Genomic DNA, 27,016 nt, shown 5'->3' with positions numbered 1-27,016 from the left:
TCGTTGTTTGCTAAAGAGACTTTTCTGCAGCATTTCTCTCCCGACTTCTTTGTAGCACCTTTCACTGTCACACATTTGATCTTTACAGCAGGGCTGTGCCATATCATATACCATACTATAGAATTTTGACATAGTAGCTATATAATGTTACTCCTACTTTATAGATCTCCATCACCCGATCCTCCGAAAACCTCTTGGAGTTGGCAGCACTCGACTGAGCCATTTTGTGCAGAAGAAGATTAAAATGATGCTTTAAACTCCAGATGTTATCTGAGCTCAGATCCTAAAGCCAGACCTCTGCATCTTCATTCTTGTGGAAAAGCAGAGCAGATGTTGTTTTCAGGAGGATGCTGCTATAATGGCTTTAGTTCCTTGCAGGTAATTATGACGACAGCGGAAGCAGCAGGAACAACAAACAGCCCAAACTAACAGACAAAATATTAATGAAAGTCCAACCCAATCTCCTCCATCCCCGTATCCTCCACTATTTGCATCTTCATCTGTGAAACCTGCAGAGCAGAAACAGTGTGTGGACAAAGTTAGCCGGTATGCAGACATGTTTGCTTTTGTTACAGGAGTTTGAAACACATCTGCAGCTCATTCAGAGGCTTTGGGGCCGTACACACTTCATTTTAAATCAGTACAGCCGATCTCACAGCTGCTGGATGTTTCTTTGAATCATAAGAACATTAAGACAAACAAGATGATCATGAAAATCATATTAATGATTGATTTGGCCTACGTTTGATGCTGAACTGCAGTAGCTCCTGACATTGTGCTTTTATTTCGTCTGGATTAGTTTGCAGCACTGCTGCACAGTTTACATTAAAGTGCACTTTTGCAGAGCAGACGACCCCCTGCACGACTGATGGGGTGAACCAAGGCCCTGCATCAGACAAAGAAGCATTATTTCAACTGTGAGTCATGCAAAGCAGCTCTAGTAGAGTCCTGTAAATGAACAGACTGGATCCCTGTAACGTACCACCTCAGTGACCAGTGGAAATGATAGGTTTGTAGCTTGAACCTATTCGCTGGAACGTTAAGACAATATAATTACACTGCAAGCAAGACGCAAGTAGGCAAACTTCTTCATGGTACTCGTGCACGGGAGAGAACCAGACAAACGCCGTTCCTTCGCTTGACCCCAGTAGCTCTCGTCCGTTCTCCCGTATCACTGTCCTTTTATTGAGGTTACATGAATATGCATAAGTTCATTAACATATGACGTCTACATACACAAAGAGTACCTTGCCTGTGTGTGTGTGTGTGTGTGTGTGTGTGTGTGTGTGTGTGTGTGTGTGTGTGTGTGTGTGTGTGTGTGTGTGTGTGTGTGGACTGCTGATCAAAGGGTCAAACATCCTTGGTCAGGAAGAGGGTAGCCTCCCCCTCACCCTAGATGGTTCATCCTAGATAACACGGTGAGGAAGTCCTGCAGTTCATCTAAACAAAGAGCACTTAGACTAGAACAGACGCAACTACGTTAATCCTACCATAAAATAATAAGACACGGTATGACCTCTCATGCTCCCAAAGTGCTGTCTAATACACACAAAGTTTGCAGACTATCAAGGATCAAAACCTCTACCAATCTACAACTAATTACAAAACTCTAAGCATATATAAGTAAATATTTCTAAGCATAAATGACAATCAACAATACAAATCTAACAGGAAACATTCAAATGTTCAGGTAGTCATCCTAACTGACTTGGGGTTTCTGCCAGTGTGTTACAAGTGAAGCAGCTTGCCTGGTCTACACACTGGGACTCGTTTCTTTAAATCACCATTAATACAGTTTCAGCTGCTGACACATTCACTAGTGGGTAGTAATTAAAGCATGCTGCACCACTCATGAGTGCTATCATTCAGCACTCTCATTCATTTGTCTTAAAGCTGGTAATTAAACTCCCTGATGCCTCACTCTGTCTCACTCTTTTCTGTGTGTGAGAGAAAGAAGATGCAGCTGTGTTTCTAACAGCTGCTCTGGAGGAAGCCCTGCAACTCTAGAATCTCACCTGAGTCTGTGCCTGTGAGCTTGATGGAGTGCCTGAACTCCTTGATGACTCTCTCACCACAGATGCTGTGGTTGGCTGTAATCTTACATTCATATCTTCCTGTATCGCTGATGCTGATGTTCCTCACAATCACAGAAACGTCTCGCTCCTTCATGGATGAGCGTCTCAGCTCCACTTGGCATTTGAAGGACTCGTGCTGATAGTTCTCATCTGAGTGATGGCTTTGGAAGAACACAGAGCCGTCTGACTCGAGCTCGGGTCTGCTCCACTCTAATGCTGTGATATCTGCATCTGTGGGTCCCCGACACTGAAGAGTGACGTCTTGTTCAGACCTCACTTTGACATCTGTGTGGTCTAAAGTGAGACTTCACTCAAATGTGTGCTCAGATGAAATGATCAGAAGAGTTTCGTGATGAGAACTTAGAGTCAGATCAATATTGCTGCAGTTTATTACTCAAGACTATAAATTTCTATAATTCCATAACTATAAGTGTAAGATTATTATATTATCTTATGCCACGTTGTACCCCTAATTAAAGATTGTGAAATTATTATGTAGTTTTAGTTTGCATTATTCTCCAGACTTAGAAGAAGGTGATAACTATTTGATTTATCAGACTGATTTGTATTACATCAGACTGCTGATTTATGGTGAATGAATGATATTGTTTTATGATGCATGATACTGCTGAGTTATAAGAAATACTGTTTTCAGAGAATCAAGGCCTTATTTGTCTGATTAGAAAAGAACAGAACATACTGCACAGGAAGCCGAGGTCATAACTCAGGCTCACTGAGAGAGAAAGAATGTGGATGTTTAGCTTGGAGGGGCTGAAGCTATAAGAATGTGAGAAACGCTCAGACACTTGGAGATCAGGCGGACACCCTCCCGCGCTCATCTCCCCATCCGGATGGTTTATGGTCAAAGTGTTTGTCTGGAATAAAGAGATTGTTGATTGAGCATTTATACACCGAGTGCTGTTCTTCCTTCAGCCCAAAGATCAAAGAACTGGAATATTTAACATGAGAAAATCAAGAGGATTTTTTGCATTTTCTGTATATTTTGCAGTAACAGCAGTAGTAGGATGATCCAAACTCACCCGAGGCCTCACTGTGAGGTTGATGAAGCACTGAACGATCTCTGTGCTGTTTTTGTTCCTGAACACAATCCGACACTTGTTTGTGCCGTTATCGCTGATGATGACGTTCTTCAGAATCAAAGTGAGGTCTCCATCCTTCAACTCCACTCGGTCTCCAAAGGACTCAGGCTGCTGTCTTTGAAACAAGTTACGATAGAACAGAGGATCCAGGCCACGTCTGCTCCACTGCAGCAGGGTGATGGCTGCAGCTCTGGGACACGGACAGCGAAAGGTGGCCTCTTGTCTGGGCGTCGCTTTGATTTCTGTGTGAGTCATGGACACACACACACCATCAGTGGCTCTGATGCCAATAGACCTGTGTCTGTTTCTGATTGGTCAGAATCGTAAACATGGGAACATTGCCTCTTTCATGTGAACACACTCTTACCTATTGATTGAAAAAGTCTGGGGTAATTTATCAAGTTGAAAAGCACCTTCATGTGACCTCTCATCAGTAGGAGTAACGCAGCTCAGACAGGTAGGTGGGGTGAGAAAATAGAAGGATTTAAAAATAAATACAAGAACTTGGAAATGTTTTCACTGCCCACATGTTTCTATATCAGCACTGCCAGTGAATTTTGTCCCCCCTTTCCTTTAGTCTGTGTGTTGTGGCGTCTCCCCGTGCTTTCTTTTCCTTTTCTCCCTCCTTTTACCACCAATACACCAGCAGATGGCCGCGCCTCCCTGAGCTTGGACCTGCTGGAGGTTTCCTCCTGTTACAAGGGAGTTTTTCCTTCGCACTGTTGCTAAGTGCTTGTTCACAGGGAGCCGTGATTGTTAGCATTTCCTCTGTATTAATGTAAACTATTTCAGTCGAGTACAAAATGCTTTGAGGTCACTGTTCTTGTGATTTGGTGCTAAAAAGATGGAGCAGAACTGAAAGTTTCGGGGACTTTGGTGTGTTAGCCTCGTATGTTGACAAAGGGATAAAATTGCATTTTTTGAAACACACTGTTCTTTACAATCACTGCTCATATTTTTTATAATTTCCTTGTTTGCACATGTTATTAATAATCTGGTATCACAGATGTTTGATGTAGACTAAAGCTCGTCTGCGTCATCATCACCTGACTGCCAGCAGGTGTCAGGCTGACTGTGAACTGCCCGTCTCAAATATACAGTGTGTCATGTTTCGGCTGTGTACAGGCAAGAGAAGGACCCAAACGCAAAACTCACCACGCAGGAATAAAACTCAAAAAGCTGCTTTATTGCAGAATGGCACAAAAATATAACAAAACTAAACTGGGGCATGGATAAACTGACACACAGGGAAACACAGCCATGAGGGAGACTACGACACTGACAAAGAGAAACACAGGGCTTAAATACACTGAGGGATAACGAGGGAATGAGACACAGAAGGAGAGCACAGCTGGGAGTAATCAGGCTGGACGAGACAAGGGAAGCAAAACTAGAAACACTCACATGAGACACGGACCTTCAAAATAAAACAGGAAACACACTGAACTCTAAACATGCAAACTTAACAGCAACTGAGAAGACAGAACATAGGGACCAGAAACATGGTATAAAGAGGTCACAGTAGACACAACATTGAACACAGGGAAGCCATATTACAAAGCCAAAGAACTAAACCTATGATAACCATAACTGAAATCTAGGGAAACAGGAAACAGTACAACAAAGGACTCAAAACATAATCCATAATATAAAAACACGAGATCTCTTCAAAATAAAACAGGAAACACGAGAGGCAGACATGACAACATAAGACAACAGACATGAAACACACGAAGGGCAAGGGAGACTTCACAGGGGTTGAAAAAACAAGGGGGCGCTAATAAGCAAACGAACATAGGAAACCTAATAAGCTTAAACATACACTATAAACATCAAAAGAACTAAAACTCAAAACACTGGGTCATAAGACCCAGGATCGTGACACAGTGGCTTGCAAAAGTATTCGGCCCCCATGAACTTTTCCACATTTTGTCACATTACAGCCACAAACATGAATCAATGTTAGTGGAATTCCACGTGAAAGACCAACACAAAGTGGTGCACACGTGAGAAGTGGAACGAAAATCATACATGATTCCAAACATTTTTTACAAATAAATAACTGCAAAGTGGGGTGTGCGTAATTATTCAGCCCCTGAGTCAATACTTTGTAGAACCAGCTTTTGCTGCAGTTCCAGCTGCCAGTCTTTTAGGGTCTGTCTCTACCAGCTTTGCACATCTACAGACTGAAATCTTTGCACATTCTTCTTTGCAAAACAGCTCCAGCTCAGTCAGATTAGATCAGGGGCGTCAAACTCAATCGCACAGGGGGCCAAAACTCAAGGCACACTTTAGGTCGTGGGCCAAACAAGATAAACATTTATTGAACACACTAAAACAATGTTTTTTTTAAACATAAATATGAATAAAAACAGACAGGAATAATATTCCAGATTAAATAAACTTTAAATATTTTGCTCTTCATAAAAATATATCCTGTCAAAATTATGCAAGTTAGAAATATGAATATGCTGCCAAAACCCCCAGAAAAAGCAAAAAAAGCACACACAAGGGCAGTTTCATGTCGGTTACACTTTAACATACGTTTTCAAAAATGTCTTTCCCTGTCGTTGTCCCGTGCATCGATTTAATGTTCAGTATTTCCTCTCCACGGATGAAGATGGCCAGCTGTGCAATGTCCATCATGTCTGTACTTTCATCCACAGCAAGCAATAAAGTTTTTGCTTCTTTCACACAACTGTGTTCTTAAATCAGTGGCCATCTCACAAACCCGATCAGCAATCGTATTTCTGCTCAGGCCCACATTTGCAAAAATCTGCGTTTTGTTTGGACACAAGACGTCGCACAGCTTCATCATGCAGCTCTTCAGAGTGGTATCGGGCTGATTTGGCTCCTCTGCTACAATAAAACTTGCTCTCACAACAGCTTCACTTTGTGATTTTGCTCTGGTGATGTTACACCCTGAAAAGGGGCTGAAAAGGGGATAAGTCAATGACGACGCTCAGACACGATGCTTCTCCTTCAGCAGCTTCATTGCTTCGTGGCCAGAGCTCCCCCTTCCGGCAACGGCAGGCATAACTAATCAATCGTGATCACTAAATCACATGGATTATTCCCCAGGCTCAACAAGTAGATCACAGATTGAATGTTACACAGGTTGTAGTCGCATTAAGGATTATTATCCGGTTGAACATAGTCATGAACTCTTTTAACTATTTTAGCCTGTGTTACATTACATCTCTTTGATGGGACTTCGTTTACCCTTGTTTATACATTTACATATTTGAAATAAATTGAATAATATATTGGGTAACTTTTAACCACAACTTTTTACTCCATTATGAACTTCAACAAATAATCAATCTATCACAGTGACAAACGTCTGCTGAAATGTCAGATTCTTCTTTAGCTCTTCTACTTTCTGTAGTTTCTGCTCTGCATTTAGGTTTTTCAGGTTATCCTGACGTTTTGTCTCGAAGTGCCGTCTTAAATTAAATTCCTTAATTACAGCCACATTAGCTCCACTAATAAGATACATGGGTTTACCAGCATGTCTGTAAACATATATTCAGTCTCCCACTGGCGCTGAAAGGCTCTGCTTTCAGAATCAACTTTTCTCTCCACCATTGTGGGCGGCTAGCTTCAATAACAGAAGTTTGACTTGATTGATGCGGGAATGTTCCCAGTTAGCCTGGGTGCTTCAGCACCCCCCAAAATGAATCAAAGCACCCCCAAAGATTTCTTACTTTTTTGACAATATTTGCTGTTTGTGTGACACACTACTAAAAATATAAAAAGCATACAGACTTGGTTGAGACGTAACACTTTAACAACAAAAGTATAGATAACCTCCCCCCCCTCCTAAAGTGGTTTGTTCCAGCTCTCCCCTGCTCTGGCTTTAGCGCCCTTTCTGCCAGAGGATGGTGGCTGAGACGCAGCAGAGCGGAGGTGTAAGTGCCTGGCTTAAAACAGGACATATTGGCTGCATTTAACCTTCAGTTACTCTTTATATAGTTAGGTAGGAGTCAGGCCATGTTTCTTTTAGCTGAAAAACATTACACCAGGTAACCTGCAGTGTTGAAAGCGTGTTTTCCCACGATGTTTGCTACCCTACAATCCGTCCTGCTCTGTAGTAAAATCAGCGACATTTGACCGTCCTGTTGCTCCCATTGAAATGTATACAGACTATTTAAAATCTAAAACTTATAATTGTCCGTAGCCTGCTGTTGTTACCACTGTCCTGTTTTAAATGGATGCTAACTAGCTAACTGACTGAATGCCCATTAACCTTATAACTCCTGTTGTGTGTGTGTGTGTGTGTGTGTGTGTGTGTGTGTGTGTGTGTGTGTGTGTGTGTGTGTGTGTGTGTCTGTGTCTGTGTGTGTTTGTGTACAGAGAGACAGCCAGGTTCATAATGGATATAAGGAAGTTTTTTCAAAAAAAGGAGCCACATTCAGGAAAAAGTGTAAGATCAAATGATCCGTGAATCAAGAATAATGTTGGATCAGTGTTTCAATGTTTATATCTTTTATTAGATGTTCGTGTGGTTTGGTTATTTGCCTTTTGGTTGAAAGTAGACTGAGAGAGGACTTTTTGTTAGTGATCTTAATAGTATTTTTTCATATTAATTTAATTTTTCATCTGATTGAATACAATCTATTTGTGTATGATTGTCAGTCGAAAGAGGGAGAGAGGAAAGAGGGGAACGTGAGGAGAAAGTACAAGGTCAGGAAGAACCAGGTAAGAAAACAGACAGGGAGCAGTGACAGGCACAACAGAAACTGTTAAACTGACAAAGAGAAACAACCTGATTTTACTCACACAATCTGGAAGTTGTGTTCTCCCTATATTAAAGCTGCTGTACAGAATCTGCAAAACAAACTGGGTTGAAACATTTTGACCCTCTTTAACAACATTCCAACATAACATTATCATTGATTGGGGAGATTAAAATTAATGATATATTTTTATGTGGTTCAGCCACAACTCTACTAAAACCTCAGCCAGTAATAGGTCGGCCAACTTTTGGACCGTCCAGTTGTCTGTACGACTGCCGCAGTACGTGCATCACATTTGCACACTATCAGAGCCAAACAGCCCTGGTGGAGTGAGGAGCTGTAAAGAGAAGCAGATGCTCTGTTTATATTCTACAAATGTTTTAAGCTTGTTTCAAAGATTCTGTACTGCACCTTTAAATGTTTTCCAGAAGCACACATACACTTATCAGTGTTTTTCACACTTTTTACAGTGTGGACCACCTGATAAAAATGTCAAGCTCTCCCAAGCACCACTATGAAAGCATGAAACTCATAAATCTAAAAACACAAAATTAGTATCTGCAGTAAAGATTTTTTCATGCATTGTATACATTCTACCACAGGCAAAGTTGCCTCCATTTTTATATTCGTTTTTTAAATATTTTGTAATAATTTATTTGTAATAATTTATTTATTTATTAATGTAATTATATTTTTTATGCATCTGTATTATATTATACAAACACATTAAAAGTGAATCTCTGTCCAAAATATGCACTCAGTTTACTTCTTACTCACTATGAGCATCATTCATTATTCTCCTCCAGTAATTAAGGTTAGGATATGTATTTTTTTTATTCCAATCCATTCTTCTTTGGCAGCATTTAAATAACCTTGATCAGATTTGATGGTTTTGTTACAGACTTTTCAAAAAAGTGTTTTGCTTTTTTTTTCACAAATGTGGGATTAAATTGTTAAAAAGTACAAAACAGTGATGTCATGTTTTGTGACGAGGATACAGGCACAGAGAGACTTGATGGATTTAAGAATCTTTTGATTTAATAAAGAAATTTGCAGACTTGCACAGAGATGGTAAAATTATGATGACTGATAAAGGAGGCGAAGACAACATGAGGACAGGGAGGATGCAGGGACCGACAGAGACGGGGAAGAAGTCTCATTGTGACGAGTAAAGTGTATCTTGGCTGGCTGGGCAGCTCTCTGGGTGCTCAGCCCCCCGAAGCTCTGATCCTAGAATCGCTCCTGCAAAAATTTTACATTTTCTGTAAATTCTGTGAATCTCGGGCAGCTCGACTTGCGTGAAGTGTTTCCAGCTGGGCGTCGTGTACCTGGAGTCGAGTGTTTTAATTGAAACGATACATTTTTAGACATAAGTTGTAACGGCCGCCATTTTCTTTGTGAGTATTTATTACACGCCGTGCTGCAGGGACAAGCCTGTTCTAACGTTTGAGTCTAAGCTTTAGTTTTTGCTTCTCATCCGTAAACACTCTGCATCTTTCATGTGATTCAGTTTATTTTGAAAAGTCTCAACAGGCTTTATGGCTTTATTGTGAAAGGTTTATGTGGAAAATAAACAAGCGGACAGTCGATGGTTTTACCATCGTTGTTGCTAACGACAACGCATAAAAACAGGCGCTTGTCCATCCGTAGTGTGGTTATATTAAATATAAGAGAAAGAGAACTTTAAGAAATGAATATAGCCTCTACAGTGACCATCAAAACATGAAAAAATATTGCTGTAAACAGTTTATTTTGCGACACCACGAAACAAACAATGGCGTAAAATGAAACGATAGATGTTTTTGTATCGTCATCCGACACATATCGTTATATCGAACAGCCCTAATCAATACAGTTTTCAAAAAATGCTTCTCTGTGCAGAATCGGTTTAAAAACATAAACAGCTGTGGGATGCTGCTTGTCCGTGATTTGGACATCATATTTTCTTGTTTGGCTTGGAAGGAAGTTGGTTTGGAAACATATCTGGCGATGCTTCATCTTCTGCTTTGCAACTGTGTGGGATTTAAAAACCCGTCCATGATGCTGGCAGTGTCCAAGCATGTTGTTGTTTTTTAAGTTCATATCCCCCCTGCAACGGCTCTGAAAACATGTGTTCTAACAGCAGCAGTACTGAGCTCAGTCTCAGAGAGATGCAGATGCAGTTTGCATGTAACTACACGCAGCCTTCCTCTTTCTCTCGCTCCTCTCTCCCTCCTTCTTGTGGAGCAGGTCTCTCTCTCTCTGGTACACAACTGCACGCACACACGCGCACACACACAACAGAAGAAAGGAGAACTGGAAAGCCGAAGACTTGTTGACTAGATTCCCAAGCAGTGACGCGGTGGATATTCATCATCATTTGCCCTCCTGTCCACCTTTGATAGTTTACACTCATTCTCTTGTGCCCTTATTTCCCTTTACACCACATAAAGGGGGGGGATTAATTTGATGCTACAAGTGCCTAAAGCAGGTGCCCGAGAGGATCACATATGGAGAATGATGTATGGCCACATCTGCGCATCTCGTTTAGTAGCAGCCTTGGATGAATAGACTGTTGTGTTGCTTTAAGAGGCCCCATGGGCAGATTAGCTCTTGTAGTCCAAGACAAAGCTCAGATTATAGAGGCAGTGCCATTTCACATCCTCTGAACACCCACAGTCCCGCACAACTCCTACAGATTAAGCGGTGATGAAGCTCCACTGTGATGATGATGATGCTCCCGTGCGCACATTTTATTACTAACAGTCATGGAGGTCATGCTGAGCAGGGAGGGGATGATACGGATCAATAGCACTGTAGTGTAACATGGGTAAAAAAAGCCATCAGGGGAGATCAGGTAGAGAACATGAAGGTCCAGTCACACTAAATGGATTCATTTTTACCAACAAGTGCTTTAAAGAGAGCTCCTGCTTGGCACAAACACCTGTGTGCCTTCAGAGACTCAACTTCCATCAAATATTTGTTTTTTAATTAAGGCACAAGTGCACAGGCAGCAGTCTGTGTTCAGAAAAACCCAAAACATTTGATTCAAATTTAGAACAAAAACACCACAGTGGGAGGGAAACAGAGAAACTGGCTTCTTTTTTCCACTATAACTGTGTTTACAGGCCGTTCCAGTCTTTATCTGTCTCACACACTCGACCAAATAACAAACACAAAATAAAAAAAGAACATCTCACATAAATAAATACAGAAATAATCCAAAAGTAGCTATATTAGTAGTGAAACAAACAAGAAAAGCATTTAAAAACCAAACGTGTAAAATCAGTCAGTGCATGATTACATTGCTCCGCCCATCAAAAAGTGACCTGTGTGAATATCACCATCTCATTTATAGGACTGATGAACGTTGGTTGGAACATTTGTAGTCCAATCATACTTCACAGACATCTTTAATCCTTCACTGAGTCAGGCTGTTGTTCTCACAAGCCTCAAACTCTCCACCATCATTCCTGTGCTGAAGTAGTCGTGTCCCTCCTGCATGAAGGACGACTGTCCGGTCCCACTCACCTCCATCATTATGAAGAGCTTTGAACAGTTAGTCATGCATCAAATCAAAACTTCCCTCCAACCTGGATCCATGTCAGTCACATACCGCTCAAACCGCTCGACCGATGATGCGATTTCAACTGCCCTCTTATTCAGCCCTCACACATCTGGACACTCATACGTTAGAATGATGTTCACAGACTTCAGCGTTCAACACCATCTTTCCCCAGCAACTCATTCACAAACTGGATCTGCTGGGCATCAGCACCTCGCTGTGTCACTGGCTGCTGGATGTCCTGAGAGGAAGACAGCAGACAGGTCGGCAGCAACACCTCCAGCACAAGAACACTGAACACAGGCTCCCCAAGGATGTGTGTCGAGCCCCTTCTCTTCACTCTGCCTCTCATTTCTTATCATTTTCAGTCTTTTAAAAGGTGAAGTGTTCAAAAGAACAACAGCACCTGATCTCTGCTGAGGTGTTAAAGAGCTCTTATTTTAGGATGTGATGATGAGACAGCATACAAACTTACAATTACATGATAATAATACATTTGTAATACACAACATTTGGCTTGTAATTGGTGACATCTGTAACACCACATTTGTGATCGAGACCTTTTGAGGTCAACATGGTGACTGAGGACAACGGGTCCTGCAGAGTCAGTAGTTTCTATTCAGCTGTTTTGTTTTCATGTCTTCTCCTCCATCATCAGTTATCAGGAGAGCCGACAGTCAAAGTGCAAGAAGTCAAAGAAACACAGAGATTCTCCTTACAGAGCAGACACAGCACAGATGTTTCCTTCATCGTCCTTCTCACTCGTTTCAGCTTCTTTTCATTTCTGTCACTGACACCAAGTAAAGCCGCCCTCTTCCTCTGAGCACCAGCTTTTCTATTATTACAAAGAAGAAGAAACCATTAAAACACCAAAGCACAAACACACTGTGGAGCCTTTTTGGTTTTCTTAACACACTTTTACAGACACTGAAAGCACAAAGCTGCTCCACAAACACAGGATTAAGAACAGAAGAAGGTTTCTGTCAGGAAGCATATCTGGAAGAATATTCAGGCCCAATCTGACACACAGACCATAATAATAAAAGTGGAGAATGATCAGAATCATTTCAGAATTTTCAAATAAATCCAGATTCAGTTTTGGCAGCAGAGCACAGGGATGCACATGAGACTGAAAATCAAGTCTTCTGTATCTTTGTAAGTCCTGTGACTGTCTGGCAGTCGGTGACCTTCACCTCTGATGAAAAACTGAAATGAGATCTTTTCTCAGCTGATTTTAAAAAAGAAATGTGAGTAATGATCCAATCAATCATTGTTATTGTTGGCCAATACTGTGAAGACCGAACTAGGATTCACGTAAACGCTGAGATTCAAAGTATAATTCAATGATTATTGTCATAAATGACAGATATAGTATTTTTCTATTTTGTCTCGTATGTTATTCTGTTTATCTGATTCTATTGTTTCCCCTTGAAATCTCCTCCAGTTTGCGCTGATCCAGGACGTCACAGGTCTTGGACTCAGTCGTGGAGACGATGGTCTGGTAGCGAACACAGATCTTCTCCACGCCCTCCACCTGAAACACACCTGAGCTCAGTTTGAATCCGTCTCATTTCTGGAAAATAGACTTTTGACACGATTAATAAATAATAAAAGGAGGAAATACATTTATACAAGATCATTACAAATGTCCATTCATCACTGTAGCTTTGCATCGACTTTAATTCCACCATTTTTATATTATAAATGTCTTATTATAATTATTATTGTGCATTGATGAATATCTGATGGAGTCACTTGTTTCTAATCTGACAATCATCCACCTTCATGCTCTGCAGAGCAGCCAGGCTCTCCAGAGTGGACGCCATGTCAGCCATCTTCTCCAGACGGCGGCAGAAAGAGTCAAACTTCCCGAAGATGTAGTTCTCACTGAAAACACGCACACACGTGTGTAAAGGTTAGCGTGACGCTGCTGACACGCTCTGACTCAGAGTCAGTTACTGATCACCTGAAGTCAAACTGTCTGTTCTCAGGTTTCCTCTCAGTTTGTCTCTGACGCTGTGGAAGCTTCGCTGATACGCCGCATTCAGATTACAGCAGTCAGAGACTCACTGCAGCAGCACCGGCCTGACACACACACACACACACACACACACACACACACACACACACACACACACACACACACACACACACACACACACACACACAGTGTTGATGTTGTACTTGCACATAAACTCTACATTGGACTCTGATGTGTCGCGCCATACCTGCCACCTACTGGTCAGCCAGTGTAAGTGCACAAAACATTTCTTCAAACCAAGATGGAAAAATACATGTTTAAAAAAATGAAGTTCAAAAATCTTTTTTCATCCCTAAAGATGAATAAAAATACTAAAGAATAAATCCTGATTGATGTCGTCATAATTCATGCATGAAAGGGTTAAAAACTATTCTACAAACAAACACATGAATATTTTGGAACATTTCAACTTTAAAGAGCAGAAAGAGAAAGAACAGAAAGTTATATTGTGTAAAAGTGGTTTTGTCCTGAAGTCTCAGAGTGGAGACTAAACTGTTGCAGGTCTGAGGAGCTTCTGTCCACAGACGTCAGATCATGTTTGATAAACTGAGTTTAAAGTGAAACCTGTAAATGCTGACGCTGCAGGAGATCCAGCTGAGAGGACGCGTCTACCTGTTGAAGGTCACCGTGCGGCTCTTCCAGCGCTCCAGCTCGGCCGACGGCCCGACGTCGTCGGCCTCTTTCCTCATCTGCTCGCTCTCCGTCAGCACCTGCTTGATTTGATTGGTCCACAGGGTCGACACCTCCTCCAGACGCTCCACCAGCTCACTGTTATTGGCTGAGAGCGAAACACACGAGTTCCTCTAAACACGCGTGAACACGGACTCATTATTTCAAAGAAGCCATCGTCTCAGGTCAGATGCTTCCTTCAGCTTCCACAGATAAACTGGTTTGATTTACCTGAGAGTTGATTTTTAAAGCTTTAAATGATGTTTCCTGTATTTCCAACAGTCTTATTGTTTGTGTGAGATGTGAACAGCTTGAGCTTTATACCTGCTGCTCTGTAGTCTGCAGGGCTGCTCAGCTGGCTGATGGCGTCAGGAAGCTCCACGTGCTGCAGCTGCAACTTTCTCTCCATGTTCAGTCGGGCTGAGCTCAGATTACTGACAAACTGATCCACCGAGGACAGGAAGGACTGGACGTGTGGACACGAGGCGCCGTCCTGCACAGAGCCCCACGACTGGGCACAGGGTCAAAGGTCAGCAATAACAACAAAGGTTAATGTGTTTCCTGTTTCACTTTTTACCTCATTCACAGCCAAAAGCATCAGGAGGAGCACTGCACACAAATAAGACTTTTCATGGATCATTATGTAACAGCTGCTCTACAGTCAAAGCCCACAAAGAGAAACCAGCAGCTACAGATGAGCCCAAGGTGTGGCCTCCAGTAACACTGTGAGGAACCTTGGAGTCATGTTTGACCAGCACATGTCCTTCAACGCACATATTAAACAAACATGTAAGACTGCGTTCTTCCATTTGTGCAACATCTCTAAAGTTAGAAATATCCTGTCTCAGAGTGACACTGAAAAACTAGTTCATGCATTTATTACTTCCAGGCTGGACTACTGTAATTCATTATTATCAGGATGTCCAAAAAACTCCCTGAAAAGCCTTCAGTTGATCCAAAATGCTGCAGCAAGAGTCCTGACAGGGACTAGAAAGAGAGAGCAGATTTCTCCTACACTGGCTTCTCTTCACAGGATTGACCCCTCATGGCTGCCCCTCCCTGCCCCTTTCTTTGCTTTCAGTCTCTTCCTGTTTAAAGAGAGTTCTTCCTTCCCACCATCAACAAAGTCTTCATATGTGGCGTCATGTGATCACTGGAAGCTTAAAACATCTCCCTTTTTGTGCTCAGTGAAAGCCTGAATGGATGGAGGTGTTTTACCTGCTGCGACCTGAGAGCAGGTAACATGATGTGAGTCAGCAGAGTTTCCAGACTGTTCAGGACGCCGCCGCCGCAGTCCAACACGCCAAAGTTCACTTCCTGGAAACATCAGGTTGCACGAGAAGATCAGAATGATTGGCTGCATCCACGTCACGGTCAACCAATGAGGTCTGTGCGGTTTGTTAAATGTGCAGGTGAGGAGGTGACCCAGACCAGTTACTGACCTGCTGCACGTTAGCGGTGGTTATGGCCTTCTCAGTGGTTCTCAGGAAGAACAGACATTTCCCCAGTAAAGGCTGGAAATACAGAACGTGATGGAGTTCAGATTCCTTTAACGTGACGCAGACAGAGCACTTCCTCTGCACTCTGTCACCAAAGTTCACCATGCAAAGGAAAACCTTTCATGGGCTTTAAAGACGGGGTGGTTGGAGAGCTCTGCAGGCTGCTCGTTACCAGTAATGGGAGTAACGGCACTACTTTTTCAGTAAAGAGTAATCTAATTACTATTCCTATCGTTACAACGCCGTTACAATTACTAACAAGAAAATGTGGGGCGGTCCGTTACTATTTTTCAACAAACAGACGGTTGAAGCTGTGTTCAGCTTACAGCAGCTTATATCAGCTGCAGGAAGTAGCTGTAAGTAATCTGGGCGCTGCAGCTTTAAGCAGCTGTGCGCTCCCGCAGACAGACCATCACTTTTTGGCACAACAGCTGGAGCTCAGGGGGCAAAACAATCGCATGAGTGCTGCTGTTTGCCTGAGGAAGAATAAAGGAGTCGTGGTAAGACAATCACATGACCACTTACAGACAAAGCAACAAGGTGACATATACCAGTTTATAAACTGTGTTGATAGGCCAGTAAAACCAGAGTCATGATAAACAATATATACGCGTGTTTGTTCCTCAATAGTTTCATGTTTAGTGTCTAAGGACAGCAGCGAGCACTCTCTGCTTATGAGCTGCTGTCAGACCTGCAGGTATCAGGCTGTGATCTTCTCCTTTATACTGGACACTAATTATTATTTTGCAGTAGCACAAATAATTCGTGTGGCGTCTTATTGAATGCAGAACAGCTGATTGTTCTGGAAATAGTTTAATGGTTATTAAAAAAAGGGTAAAAGGTAAATGGCTGCAAATAACTTTGTTGTTTGCATAACTTGTGTGTATAATTTTCAAATTTATATTTACATTTAAAGTTATAAAAATGATTCGTTAAACATGTTCGTGGTTGTTACAGTAAAAAATATAACTTTTTGTTTTCTGTCTGATTTTAGATCAGTTGTGTTAATACAGTTTGTCAAAATGAAAACATAACTGCAGATTCAGACACGTGAGGTTGTGCTGAAAAGAATGATACCAAACACGGCAAAGTAAATAATTTTTAAAGGTAAATGTAGAGGAAACATAAAAAGCTGTCACGGCTGGGGCAGCAGTCGTGTGGTGGAGTGAATGAGGACCAAGATGCAGACGGCGGTGGAGATGCGAGTGGAGATTTATTTAGAACCTTGTCTCTCAGTTACTAAGTTACTTTTTTGAAGAAGTAATTTGTAACTATAATTAATGACTTAATTAATTTTGAATGACTATTTGAAAGTAACTTGCCCAACACTGGATATGAGCGAGTTTCCCAGCTGATGCAAACTGGAAAGCTTCTCCTGTTTGAAGTGGATCTATTCAGCTTTTATTTCCTGATCATTTTAAGCATCAACAAAGTTTCTAAAAACAAGCAACAGTTTGTCATCATTCATAAACTCTGACGTCACAGGAGTGTTTTTATTCCTGTCCCATGTTTGCAAGTTTCTGCATATCAGAGCTGCCAACACGGCACCGACTCAGGCTGGAACTGACTTTAAATACTTCATCATTCATGATCCTGTTAAAACCACATCCAGGGGAAATGTTATTAGCATGTAGCCTTTAGCTCGTGTTCTGATTGCTGCTCCTCCATGTTTGTAGTCCTTTTTTCTGTGAATAAGTGTTTGTGGAGCTTTGAGCTCCTCAGACTTTGGCCTCTCGACCTCCTGATGTTCAGCCTGCAGCTGTCAGTCATCCAGTGTTTGGTCAAAGACTTTAATCACCTCGTTAACCAAACAAAGCAGCACAGTTTGATCCATGGAAACACAAACATGCTCAGGCTCATCATCTCTGAGCAGGACAATGATGAATCGTAGGCTCAGGATTGTTTGGAGCTTAAAGAGAAATCAGATACATCAGAACACAAAAACCCCGAGAGGTGGATCAATGTGACGTCACACACCTGAGCTCTGAGTCCTCGAGTCTGATCCAGGCTCGTGCTTTAAGACACGTTTCTGTGTAACCCTCAGCTCAGGTGTGTTCAGGACATTTGCTTGGAAGAAGCCGTCTGTGGATAAATCCTGCTCTCCACCTCAGCTGTCAGGTTTATCCAGAGAACGGCCGTCCTGACTTCCAGCAGCCCCACAGTCCTCGTTTCTAATAAACTGGCATCACTGAAATGAACTGTCTGCCTCGCTGTTCAATAATCTGCTCTTTGCCAATTTCCCAGCAGAAGCTTCCACTCATATCAGCATTTTTCTGTGATTCTCACATGAACTAAACATAAAAAGCTGAAGCCAACCTCAGAGTTCCCCGTAGTGAGGAAGAGTTTCCTCTGAGCCACAGCTGAGTTTGATGCGTCCACAAAGGAAGACTGACGGGAGGACAGACTCTGGGAGAAAGGCAGATATTAAAAGATATGAATACAAAGTACGCTGCAACAAACAGGACAGCAGATTATGAAGAGCGGTTAGACCTTCATGTGTCAGTCATTGAAATGTGATCAAAGTTACCTGTTTGACATCCTGATAGAAGAAAATCAGCTTCTTGGATCCGTTTGCAGCAAAGAATTCATGGATCAGACTGAACTGGAAGAATCAGACATTAATGACTCAAAGGTTCAACTCTGAGGAAGGATCACGTCTCTGAACTTACTCTGTCATCAGAGACGATGGCGTCTTCCACCGCCGCCTCCTCCAGGCTGCCGGCGTCGGCCAGCCTGCTCATCAGGTATTTATGTCGGGCATCCAGAGCTGCCCGCCGTTCCTCCTTCACGGCTCTCGCCTGTTTGGCTACTTCTCTCCTCGCCTCATTGGACAGCAGCATCGTCCTTTTACCAGACACCTGGAGAAACATCAGCTCAGTCTACAGACGCAGAGACCAGTGAGAGCTTGGCCCAAACATCTGCAGGTTTCTGAGGACCACGTTTGACCCTGACTGGAGGCATCGATTCTGAGAGTGACTGCCTAAACTGAGCTACTGTCCCCCCTCCACTGAGACGTTGTCCTGTGATGTGTCATGGGGGGAAGTGTTCCTCACGGTTGGACTCGTGAGAAGTTCAGTCAGTTTATTCAAACTTTAAAAAGACGCATTTTCAGTCTCTGGATTTCAGCAGAAACAAATGTGAACACAGCACTTTTTGATTGAGTATAAAAGGATGAAAGAGTCAGTGATTAGTAACATTGTTGCTGACTGATGCTGTTGTAGAGCTGTCTTTGGATCCTCACCTTCCTGGAAGCCTTCCCTGGATCGCTCATATATCATTAACTTGTTTGTGTTCAGTAGAATCAGGTGTTGTGGATGCAGGTCGTAGCTGTGTGAGGCCTGTACAGTCAGCGCTGTGTGAGAGCTGTGTAACGTTAGCTTAGACTTCTTTCTGTTGTTATCATCCTTCAGGTTAATGTTGTTTTCATTATGCATCACAGGAAGTGTGGGTGGCTGTTAGCCTCACAGCTCATGGAGAGTTGCTGCTGCTCTGCCTCCTTTTTGATGTTTCTGCTCTTTGTGGCTTTGTGTTACTTTGTGTCGTGTCTGAAACAAAGTGAGTCCATGTTACTAACTGTAGTCGGCTCTCTGTCTCGTGCACAGCTGACTGTTGTCTGAATGAAAGTATTTTTGTACTTTGTGTAATCTGTTGGGTCTTTGAGCCCTTTTTAAACAGCATATGAGCCATATGTATGTGTGTATATGAAAGGTTGTTTGTAATACATCAAACTGTTGCTTATTCTAGAGCTGCTGCTGTGCCTGATTGGTCTACTCGCTCGAAACTGAAGGTTGACTTGATTCTTTTGGTTTTTTACATTTTGTCAATAAACCAACTTCTTTATGATTTGAACGGCGTCTCTGACGTGTCACAGGCCTGTCAGCTTTCTTGGTGATTGGTATAGATTTGAGCTTCATGCTCTGGCTGTTGTTGGGTTTTCCTCTTTCATATTAAAGCTTTTGTCCTACATTTGGCTCTAAAGTCTAATTCTAATCCCAGCACTGTGTCTGGGTGTGTGATGCTTGTTTTCCTGCTCTTTCTCATGAAACAGTCACAACATTCTCAGTCCAACTTTCACTCTTTGCTGCGTTTGCTGCAGCTGCAGTGAACATGGTGCCGTTTGCCTTTAAGAAAGTTGTGCACAAAGGCTTTTTCTCTAGCAGACAGCTGTGTGGCTAAAAGTCAGATCATTTTTTACCACCTCAGTCACACTGGACTGAAACAAGAGTGAAACTAGGAAGAATCAGAGTTTGTCCAGTGACTGCACTGATTTTCTTCATATTCACAAACTGATTCTAAGTAGTTGCATCAGCTAATCACCCGGACACTGAGCGTCCAACACGCTCCCTGAAGGGAAACGATTACATCCTCCAAACAATCACAATCTGTCTCTGAATGACTGGAATTATTCTCTGATTTGTCAATAACTGGAGTTTATCAATGCAGACACGTTGCCAACATGATGAAGTCAGTCTGAGTCGCATCTCTTTGGCTAACTTAACTCAAGTGGTTGCCGACTATTCTGGTTCTATTCCCATATAACAGCAGGGTTGCTGAGCACCTCTGTCACTCTGCACTTATGTTCCCAGTTCTCTTTTGTGGAGGAATTTTCCAGGAATTCCTGGGACCAGCTTTCCATGAGAGACCCGATCAGGAGCGACTGTCCTGGACACTCCCAGCATCACAGGGACTCACAAACCCGTCTACCACAGTGAGAAGACTGATGGTCACAGGCCCACATGTAGCTTTAGATCACACGTGTGCACTTCCTGTGGTCACTGCTGTAACTCTAGACTCACCGAGGGGCCAGTGGTTGGTGAGGCAGCAGCAGCTGAAGTCATGTGACTAATGGCTCTCAGCTTCTGTCCTCCTATTCGCCGGTGTCCTTCACCTGTCACACCTGGTCAAGAAAGAGTGAGAATGTTCAGAGCTTTAATGGAAAAGAATATTATTACATATAAAAGGCCTCTAACAAGTATTGTAGTGTTAATCAGGATGAAGTCCATCATGAAGACTTCAGAGTGCTTCAGACAGTCGGTGTTTCATCCACAGAGCCTCCAGTCTGCATATCAAAGCATCCTGAGGAATGACAGTGAACCCCGAGTTCCCCTCATTACATTCATGTGTGTGACTGTGAGGAAAAGGTGATTGTATGAACGTGTGTGAGCGAGTGAATGAGGCTTGTATCAGAGTGGAGATAATGTCAGCGGCACAAGCTGGACGCTGCAGGTGTCACATGTGAATCTGTGCATCAGTGTCTGCACCTTTGTGGAGGTGAAGCTCAGGAGGTTTGGATTTGTTCAAAGCTCTGTCTGCTCCATCTTTCTTTCCCTCAGGCCTCTCCAGATCAGGAAGGAGGTCCTGTTCTCCTTCTCCCTCCTGGATTTCTGGATCCAGGGAAGGATCAAAGTCTCTCAGCCCAGCATCAGAGCTTCTGGCTGGGGGAGGACTGGAAGTTTCAGCTGGAGGCTGAGAGCCTGGATCTGCCATCTGAGTCACAATTCAAATATTCTCAGTAATCTCAAAAAGCAACAGAAAGGTGCCATTTTCATGAGCAGTGGGTTATCCAGCAGTTTGATTCATGTCAGCAGCATTTAGTTTGTAACTGCTGACTCACCTCTGGCTGTGTCCTGCTCTCAGGGTCACAGTGGACACTGTACCTTTGACCGAAGCTGCAAAGACAGTCAGCAGGGGTCTGGATGCATTCAGCACCACGTCCTTGTTGGGCAGACACCTTCAGTGACAGGACAGTTTATTATGCTGGTAACGTTAATAAGTCTGATCACCTGTAGAGCTCATTTAAACACATCAGCTGTAGAACATCATGTGTCACGGCGTGTCCAAACTCACAGGCTGCATCCTCCTGAGGACCCGGCCTTCAAGGTCTACGTGGGCCGGGTCCTCCAAAGGTCGGGTAGGCGGGAAGTGAGCGGCTGTGACGGTCTGGCCTTCAGATCCGCGTCACCGCTGTCTCGGTGGAGTTTAATAAACTCAGCCGTCTGCTCCTTGCTGTCTAAAATCTAACAGGACACTGGAGTAAACTCTCGACCGTCTCACACTTCTGTTTAATCACTTTTCTGTTTGACGTTTATTCAGCTGTGTGAAAACTGTAACTTCAGCCAAACCAAACAAACAACACTGAAAAAAGCCAAACGATAACATTTTTACATGATCTAAGTGACTTATATATCATGTTTAAACCTGAACAGCCAAAGGCCGTGGGGGTCCAAAAACGATGTGCCGGGAGTCCGCTGTTCTCGCCGGCTCTAATGACCCTCGACCTCCCGGTTAGCTATCAAGATGGTGGGTAACAGACGTCTCCAAAAACGTCAGAGCACTTTTGCAAATATGTGATATCTTGACAAACCGAGCAGATATTTGAAGTTTACACTCCTACATTCTCAAACAGGAGCCCCAGCAGAGATGGATGGCTGGCGCGGCTCTCCGGAGCCCCCAGTCAGAGCAGATGCAGGGCCAGCAGGTGTGGAGACCCCTGGCTGAGGCAGCTGAAGCTGTGGGTGGCAGTCAGCCAGCTCAGGATGCCTTTTGGGCTGCAGCAGCATAAAATCCTCAGCAGGCTGGGTAAGCTTGCGTGAGCTCTCTGTGGAGGCTGTTGCAGCTGAGATGGCTCACCCGAGCGGTGCAAACTTAGTTACCTTCAAGGCTCCAGAGTCAGCTGAGGTCAGCAGCTCAGCCTCTGGGGAGGCTACAATCCCTGGAACAGCCAGGTCTCTACAACCAGAAACAGTCTTTGCATGTGCAGCTTCAGAACCAGACTTGAAGTTCCAGTTAGTGTCCGATGTCCCAGAAACACTCAGGTGCTCACTGAGCAATCTCTTGAGGCCAACACTCAGAAAATCAAACAGTCTTTGAGCCTTTGTGGGAACATTTATCGTCTGTGCTGGAAAGGTGGAAACATCTGGGAGATGCAGCCTTAACACACTGGGCTTCACAAGTCCTTGGAGGCAGCTCACTAAACTCAGGGATGCAGACAAAATCAGCACTTGCAGGAACACAATGTGCCCTCTCACAATGAGCTTGGAAGCATAAACTGAGTTTTCCTCACTGACTGTTTCAGACAGGATTGTGGGAGCAACACAAAAAGCAGCTTCAGCTGGAAACACACAGTTTAGTGTCTTTGCTGCTCGCTTTAAGTCACAATAAACAGGAAACTCATTGTGTCTCATGTCAGAATCACTCATATACAGGAAAGGAAGAGGCGGAGCTTATTTCCTGCAGGGAGAGGTTAGCAGTCTGTGTCTTTCTCATTTCTGACTCCTAAAGAGCTGAAAAACACAGGCTGTTATTGGCTGGCTGACACTGGGATTAATGTCCTTGAAGCCAGCAGTCTTTAATGTCCAGCTTCAGAACGGGCAGGTGAAAAACAGTCCTTTATGTCCTCTGATGTTCAATAAACTGTCCTGATTACTGAGGGAGCAGAGAAAGTGTCTCCATCACTCACCACAGCTGGATGCTCTGAAATCCTGGAATCCAGCTGTGGAGAGGAGCGCCGGCGGCGTGGACGCAGTTTAGTAATCAGGGAACGGGAGACAGGAGGGAAACACAGCTGGGACCAATTACACACACGAGACAGGAAACAGTAACACAGGACTGTCAAAGTAAAACAGGAAATATAACACAGAGTCCAAAGTAAGGAGACGTGGGACACAGTGAAGACACAGAAACAGAAACCAGAACTATAATCACAAAACAAACTCAGAAACATAAAGAGTGAATCAGCTGATTCAGTGTTTGTGACAAAAACATGGATCCTGGTTAATAACTTTTATTTGTTTGTTTCTGTATTATTTTGTGTATCGTTCTTATGAGCTGTTGTTTTTTCAGTGAAATATTATTTCATTGTTTTAAGCTTTTTGTTGACTTTGAAGTGCTTAAGTTGATATTTTTGAACATTTAATTTGTTCGATTATTGTCGAGTCGATAAAACTGTCAAACGCACAGCTGCTTCCAGCACGGCCGGAGGAGAGGTGGCCGAGCAGACGCACAACACACACAGCTCACAGGTTTGCATTTCTAGATATTGCAGATGTTGCAGAAATTGAGAGTAAAGAACTCAGAGATCCAGCGCTGTCTCCTGCCCCTTATTTATACACCACAACACAACGACAGGCGTAACTCACACAAACGGGTAACATGAGGCTCAGATGCTTTGGACGTGTTCACATATACTGGACACAGAATGATGAAGATGGAGCTGCAGGAAGGAGGAAAAGAGGAAAAACACAGAAAAGATTCACAGATGTGGTGAAAAAGGACACGACAGCTTCTGTTTGTTAGTTTGGTTTTTCTTTATTTGGTAAAGATTCAGAAATAAAGAGAAGATCACATGTTTGAATATTATATTAACGTTCTGTAATTACAACAAGTTGTAAAATCTTTCCAGAGTGAGACAGAGACTGTGCAGAGACTGTAGAAGGACAGAGCAGCAGCAGAGCAGTCCAGATACACTGATGATCCTCTGTCAGATCCAGAGGGACACACAGGGCTGATGCTGGACTCTACATTGTGTCTGACAGTGGAGCTGTTCTCAGAGCAGTTCACTCTGCAGCACTGACAGTCATCTGCACTTCATTCCTCTGTCAGTCACTGCTGGATGAAGCTCTCCTCTCCACCTCCCAGTAACATGGCCCAGTCAGAGCGTCTCTACACACAAGCTGCTGCTGCTTCAACCTCTCTGGATCATCAGGACACAGCTGCTCCTCTCTCAGCACACACACCGTCCTGTTTACCATCATGGCCACCACCTGCAGAGAGAAGGAGGAAGAGCAGAGGAGATAAACGAGTGTTTCCAGAGACTCTTCATCAGCTGTCAGTCAGTGATGCAGCACATCCAGTATAAAGAGCAGCAGGGACGTCAGTGCTGGGACTGTACTAGGACTCATTGTTGCTTCACTTTTTCTAATCTTTGGATTTTTATTGAAGTTGCTGAAAATGTTTTTCCCTCCTAGTTTGAGTTTGGACTTTCATTCATTAGAAGAACCTTGGTGTGTCCACTCTGAGCTCTGTAGGAACCCCAACAACAAGCCCAACAATCCAGATGGACGGTTCCAGCTGTTAACTGGAGGAATTCCATCCAAACATCTGCTCTCACTAAATTCTTCCTCACCTACAGACTGTGTTCTTCACTGCTTTAAACTTGGAAATCAATGCAGTCATTGGTCTGCGTGCTGCTTTGTTCAGAGAGCTGATTGGCTGTTGAGTGTTTGATCAGAGCGTGTCAGCCGTTACTATGGTGACCATAAAGGTGAGAAACAGGAAGTGCTTGTGTCCAATCCTGAAGCCTGTCACCGTTCTCCTCTCACAGCTTCACTGAGAAGCTGCAGCTTTACAGGAAACACTGGATCTTTGTTTCATACTGACTGTGTTTAGTACAATACTGCTGACAGCACCACCCACTCACTCCATCACTCTACTTACTCCAGAGTCTCCAGTCTGTAGTCTGGACTCTGCTGAAGATCAGACAGCTGCTTCACATCTGGATCCTTCAGGTTGTTCCATCTCAGGTCCAGCACCCTCAGATGGGAGGGGTTGGACTTCAGTGCTGCTGCCAGATAATCACAGCTGATCTCTGACAAACCACAGCCCCACAATCTGTATAAAGAATGAAAGATGTAAGTTTATTAGACAAAGTGCTTGAAATCATTCAGTGTTTCATCATCTGTTCAGAGCTGAAGAAGGTTCAGAATGTAGAAGTTTAGAAAATGGAAACTCCAAACAGCTGAAGCCAACAGGAAGCAGCTTCAAACAAACACAACAAGAGAAAAAACTCTGAATGTTTCACATTAAAGTCGTACATTTCTCATAAAAACAGGACAAAGACTTGAAAAAGTCGTGTTTTTCCTTCCAGGAACCACATGGCTTCACTTTTAAAGGTGAAGTGTGACAGAAATGGACATATTTGAAGTCCAACACCTTTTTCCAGTCACATTATTAAAGCAGACAAACTACAAGCTCATTTTCATTCCAACAAGTCATCTTCTGACCTGGACTAACAACACTGGTCTCTATGTGCAGCTGGCTGTGAGACCAGTGCTCAGGGAGCGTCTACAAAGTGCAACACTGAAAGAACATCACACACTCATTTGCTTCCAGCACTTTCACACAAACATCTACTGTCATTATTGTCACCAAACTCTGTGGATCCTTTATTGCAAATTCAAATGGGATCAAATGGTCAGACAAAAGAGGGTTATGAGGAAATATGATGAAATGTTGTGTATTAGCAGCAAGTTATTGAATCTTTTTCCTCAGAAACCAAACAAACTGATTGACAAACATGTTTTTACAAACTCAGTGTTGGACTTGGATCAGCAGGATAAGCTGATGTTTAAAGGCATTTGAGTCTCGCTGTATGAGAGTCCAGTTCTTACTCAATATTTATGGATGATGTTCTTTCAGTGTTGCACTTTGTTTGGCACAAAATGAAATTATTTGGCCTCTCAGATGCTTTTAGAGATTCCCAAATGACTGATGATGACATCTCTGGGGTCTGATTGATAGAAAAAAAATGTCTTTGAGACCTTTTGTAACTGACAAACTCTTCATCTGCTAACAACACTGAGTTGAATCTCCATGGCTGATAGTTGGAGCAGGCATCAGGAATACACATTGAAAAAACAAGAGGAGAAATCACCAGAGTCTTATAATCACATTCTGTAACTAAAGGGAGACGTTTTTCTATACAAATATATGTTTTATGGACATTAGAAAAAAAAGAGTATTGACGTGAAGCAGGATTATGAAATCTCCATACATCAGCCAGCCCATAATTATCAAGAAAGCTCTGAATGACGCATGCTGAGTTTGGACTAAGTGTACTTTTGTGTGAACTGTGGTCCATAGCAGATAATGAGCAGTTTAGGTCTCCCTCAAAGATGATATTGTGTGATGACATATTGGGGAGCCGCGCAAAGACATTAGTGAAAAATCTGTGATCGTCCCAATTAGAGGCGTAGATATTTGCTAAGATCAAAGGAAAACCATAAACTATGTTTTCTGCACTTAAAATCCTGTAATTTTCTCATAAATCGACAGTGCGCCTTATGGATGAATTCTGGTTGTGCTTACTGACCTCGAACCGATTTTATGTGCTACACGGCGCTCAGAAACCTTTCAAAAGATGTTTTGGTACGACTTTGCTCAGCTACGAGGCCGCACCGCTTGATGGATTGTTGGAGCATTACAGCTACGAGGAGCCTCGCGGAGTGATACGTACTCTGCTTCAACGTAATATTACTGTATTGAGTGTGTATAAGGACCATAAATGGCACCTGTAAGAGACACGGTTACAAAGAGGATTTCAAACTCCAGGCTGTCAGTCACGCAGTAGAA

At 43.0% G+C, this 27,016-nt stretch overlaps 3 protein-coding genes across 3 annotated transcripts in view; all 3 read right to left on the bottom strand.

The window, feature by feature from the left end:
- The window catches only part of LOC147302761 (NACHT, LRR and PYD domains-containing protein 12-like), a 116,789-nt gene extending 113,359 nt beyond the window's left edge, over positions 1–3,430 (bottom strand). The window contains exons 1-2 of the mRNA XM_086282110.1: positions 3,116–3,430; positions 2,016–2,322 (exon numbers count right to left, since the gene is read on the bottom strand). Coding sequence (XP_086138236.1) covers positions 2,016–2,322; positions 3,116–3,430 — 622 coding nt within the window. The remainder of the gene's footprint in view (positions 1–2,015; positions 2,323–3,115) is intronic.
- LOC147302759 (NACHT, LRR and PYD domains-containing protein 12-like) overlaps positions 1–27,016 on the bottom strand; it is a 154,278-nt gene that overhangs the window by 114,375 nt on the left and 12,887 nt on the right. The window contains exon 4 of the mRNA XM_086283595.1: positions 25,103–25,276. Coding sequence (XP_086139721.1) covers positions 25,103–25,276 — 174 coding nt within the window. The remainder of the gene's footprint in view (positions 1–25,102; positions 25,277–27,016) is intronic.
- LOC147302760 (dynein axonemal heavy chain 5-like) lies at positions 13,210–21,154 on the bottom strand. Its single transcript, XM_086284474.1, has 10 exons — positions 20,929–21,154; positions 20,464–20,564; positions 18,337–18,525; positions 18,195–18,269; positions 17,984–18,073; positions 15,611–15,682; positions 15,387–15,485; positions 14,493–14,679; positions 14,112–14,277; positions 13,210–13,345 (listed from the first exon to the last, which is right to left on the bottom strand). The coding sequence occupies exons 1-10, from the start codon at positions 21,152–21,154 to the stop codon at positions 13,210–13,212; spliced, it is 1,341 nt and encodes a 446-aa protein (XP_086140600.1).

The sequence above is a fragment of the Aulonocara sp. 'chitande type north' Nkhata Bay genome, linkage group LG23 (genome assembly GCF_057382095.1).
Source record: "Aulonocara sp. 'chitande type north' Nkhata Bay isolate Kocher_YH1m ecotype deep benthic linkage group LG23, A_spYH_male_GT1.1, whole genome shotgun sequence".
Lineage (NCBI taxonomy): Eukaryota > Metazoa > Chordata > Actinopteri > Cichliformes > Cichlidae > Aulonocara > Aulonocara sp. 'chitande type north' Nkhata Bay.
Note: the sequence above shows the minus strand (reverse complement) of the source record. Positions and strands in the feature narration are given on the sequence as shown.

Bases quoted from the DNA above. Each gene is read 5' to 3' on its own strand.
- LOC147302760 (XM_086284474.1), bottom strand. From the start codon at position 21,154: ATGGCAGATCCAGGCTCTCAGCCTCCAGCTGAAACTTCCAGTCCTCCC. The intron at 20,565-20,928 runs GTGCAGACACTG...TTTCTTGACCAG, and splicing joins TGAGCTTCACCTCCACAAAG to GTGTGACAGGTGAAGGACAC. The intron at 15,486-15,610 runs GTCAGTAACTGG...TGATGTTTCCAG, and splicing joins CCACCGCTAACGTGCAGCAG to GAAGTGAACTTTGGCGTGTT.